A 3,473-nucleotide genomic window follows, 5' to 3' on the forward strand; every position below is an offset into this window, starting at 1 on the left:
GTTTTTCTAACAATCAACAATAAATCACATGTATCTTGATGAGAATAAATCTCAGATCAATTAGATATTTCACCGGTAAAAATATGAAGATCAAACAAGACAAACACAATAATAATATGAACACAAAATAGAATCAACGTTGTGCTTATGATTCAAATATAGTCACGCCTCAGCAGAGCTTGATGAAGAACTTCCACTGTAGAGGCGAGATAGGGTTTACAAAAACTTCAATGAGAAAAATAATGAAAGTGTTAACTATAAATACTGCATGCATGCAGCTTAAATACTAAACCCTAGAGTAAAACATGCATGGTTGGACAGGACCAAATCGGCAACCAATAATGGGCTAAGGACCGAGCCCATGACGCAACATAATAATCCCAACAATCTCCCCCTTTGCGTCAAATGAGGCGAGGGATTATTTCTTCTGAGTTGGCTTCACAGTCTTTATCACCTTGAACAAACGAGGGATTATTGCAAGAAGTGTCTGCCGAAACTGGATATACCACCTCAGCATATCAGCGAACATCTTCTTGTCAGCTGTAGTGTTATGATCAAACCTCTGAATAATCTCCAAAATGTGCTCCAAGCAAGCAGTTGAGAAGAGGTGTTTGTCGACAAGAGCAAACAAGCATTTCTGTCCTTTGCCCCTGATGAACATCACAGTTTGGTACTTTGAATAAATCTTGCCCTTGACCATTGTATTAACATTGCCTGCTCTGCCCATAGTTTTGATCGTGGTTCGCTTGTGAATGGCAGAAGCAATCTCTTGGTCCATCTTCGATACCTCGTGAATGTAGCACACAAGCATTCGCTTGACATGGTTAATGATTGGCTGATACTCCTTTGGATTTGACAATAAAATATTTTTGAGAAGTATCCAGTCATGGGGATTGAGGTTCGGTAGATCAGCAAGAGTGAAGCTATGAACTGAGCCTTCAGAGCCTCGAGTCACTTTGAATTTTACATTAATAAACTTCCCTGCTAAGTAGGGCTTCAGAACCTTGATAGTTGTAATTTTCTTCGAACTCCAGGTCAAGTACTAGGGTTGAGCGAACTCTAAGTAGAACTCCAACAGGTCCCGGTCGACCTTCGGGTCTGGAGATGGGCTGGCAACAGTTGAGTTGAAGGAGTGAAATATGAATGCCTTTCGCATGATCGGCATGTCAAACTGTGCATCCTTGGAGTTATCAAGTTCAAATGACATCACAGGCTCAAGCCAAAGTGTGCTTGGCTCATCAATGGCACACCTTTGAAGTGAATCTAGAGTCCAGTCAGAAAAAATGGACTTCTTCTTTTCCAGAAGCTCCCTTTCCTTTTGCTTCTGCTCCAGCTCAACCTTTTGTTTCTTAAACCGTTCTTCAAGCTCTATGTCAGAAGGTTTGGTCTTTTGAAAAGGTGTTTCGGGATTTTCACCATAGACATCTTCTTCACTATCGGTGTCATGCTCACCGATTTTCTTCTTCTTCTTATGTTTATTATCGACTGAAGCTTCATTACCCTTCGGTATAGCAATTGATTTCGGTTCAAGAGGAGGTTGAGTTTTTGCTGCCTTCTCTCCCCCTTGTTTCGGTTGGACACTAGTCACTGGAACACCCTCAATACGACTAAGGATGTCCAATGTTGGCCTGAGTTTGTCAGGAAAGTGCCTTCGGATAGTAATGGTGATGATGGGATTATGGGCTTCAAGGAGATGAAGTAAGATGGAGTGAACGTTTGCAGCAGAGCTTCGTATAACCTCCCTCTCGGACTTCAAGTCATTGAGTTCAATTGTGGCAGTGCGAAGTTTAAGATTTTGCATCTTCAGTTGAGAGGTTCTTTTGTTGAGTTCATCCATAATACGATTCTCAACTGCCAACTCTGCCTCCAGTTGGGTCAATTGATCATTAACATTAGCATGCAAAGTTGCGTTGGCAGCTTCGATTCTTGGCGTGCAGCTTCAAGGTTGGACCGTTTAGTTTGAAGAGAACGCTGAAGGTTAACCATCGAAGCATTGACAGTTTTAGAATTCTTCTGAGCAGCCACCTACAAAGAGTCTAAAAATAAGTGAGCCTCAGAAACTAGTTTATCGAATTCTGCGGTCGCTTCCTTGCACTCCTTGGTGGAAGCCTCAACAGCAAGGTAGGCTTTGTGACATTGGGAAGTGGAGGCGTCAATAGCCTTAGCTGCATCAGAAAGTGAGGCGTTGTGTTCTTGAACGACAGAGGAGAACAAAGCCTTTAAAGCAGCTTCAGAATAAGCCCCATAGGAAGAGGAGGAAAGCAGCTGATCGAGTTTGTCGTTAAATGCTTTGAGATGACGCTTGGTAACACGCTCATCATCATCTTCATCACTCTGTACACGATAAGGACTAAAATAAGTGGAATCAAATTCCAAGTCCTCACTGCCTAGAACTGGGGTGGTGTCAGTAGAGGGAGTAGGAGATAACGGTTTGGTAGTGGTAGGAGGTTCGGTTGTAATTGGTGGTTCGGTTGTAACGGGTGGAGTGGGAGCTGTAGAATGAGCTCCTGTGGTAGTGGTAGTGGTGGTAGTGTCTGTGAATATAGGAGTAGGGATGGGAATAATGGTGGATGGTTGAGTGGTGGGGAAAGGTAATATTGGAGGGATGGATACCGGGATGGTAACAGGTCGAGGAGATGGAGGGTGAGAGCGAACCGGAATTTCTGGGGTAGGGGAGCGAGGCAGGGTATCACCACGACCCGAAGCCTCATCTTCAGAGCTTTCACTTTCAAAGTCTGAAGGAGGAGCAAATTTATGTTTGGGAGGAACATACTCTGAGTGTGAATCACTGGAAGATTGGAGTATAAGTTTCCGAGTGGGCTTCTTCTGCTTCATTGGTTGAGGCTGTGATGGAGTAGCCTTGTCAGACGTTCGCTTCTTAGGGTTTGCCTCTTGGTTGGTTTGGAAACCTGCGTCTCCTTCTGGGTGTCAGATTTCTTTCCCCTTTTCTCTGGCATGTCAGCCTCTTCGATGGAGTGAACCATGGCTGGCGTAAGCTCCCTTGCACACGAAGACGGAATCTTCCTGTATTGTTGCAGAACATTACTCGCTGCAGAGACACGAGCGAGCATGGTGTCAGGGACGGATACAATGAAGGAGTATTTGGTGGGATCCATGACGATTATCTTGGTTGTGTGAAAAGTGGCGATGGAGGAGAGAAGAGAATCCACCATTATTGGAACGTGAAGACGATCCATTGCCCACTTAGTGATGATAGACCAGTATCGCCCACAAGAGATCTCTGAGTGCCTGGACGTAGAAACTAAACTTTGAACCAGTTGTTTCCAGATAATGGTTCCATAATCCAAATCGATCCCATGATATAAACCATAAAGCATAATTATAAATGACTTGCTCGCCCCATCTGAGTTGGTGCTGCGCTCAGAGAGTCCTTTGAACAGAAAAGTGAAAAGGTCATTCCATTGAGCAGGAAGTCAGGACTTCGTGAACTTGGTAATGGTGGTGAGGGTTTC

General features: G+C 44.1%; 1 protein-coding gene across 1 annotated transcript; it reads right to left on the bottom strand.

Moving 5' to 3' along the window:
- Window positions 1-2,025: 2,025 nt before the first annotated feature.
- Window positions 2,026-2,835, bottom strand: LOC111886138 (extensin-like). The gene has a single exon (XM_023882363.1). The coding sequence runs from the start codon at window positions 2,833-2,835 to the stop codon at window positions 2,026-2,028; it is 810 nt and encodes a 269-aa protein (XP_023738131.1).
- Between the last annotated feature and the right edge of the window lie 638 nt (window positions 2,836-3,473).

Source organism: Lactuca sativa, chromosome 2, assembly GCF_002870075.4.
Source record: "Lactuca sativa cultivar Salinas chromosome 2, Lsat_Salinas_v11, whole genome shotgun sequence".
Lineage (NCBI taxonomy): Eukaryota > Viridiplantae > Streptophyta > Magnoliopsida > Asterales > Asteraceae > Lactuca > Lactuca sativa.

Bases quoted from the DNA above. Each gene is read 5' to 3' on its own strand.
- LOC111886138 (XM_023882363.1), bottom strand. From the start codon at position 2,835: ATGAAGCAGAAGAAGCCCACTCGGAAACTTATACTCCAATCTTCCAGT.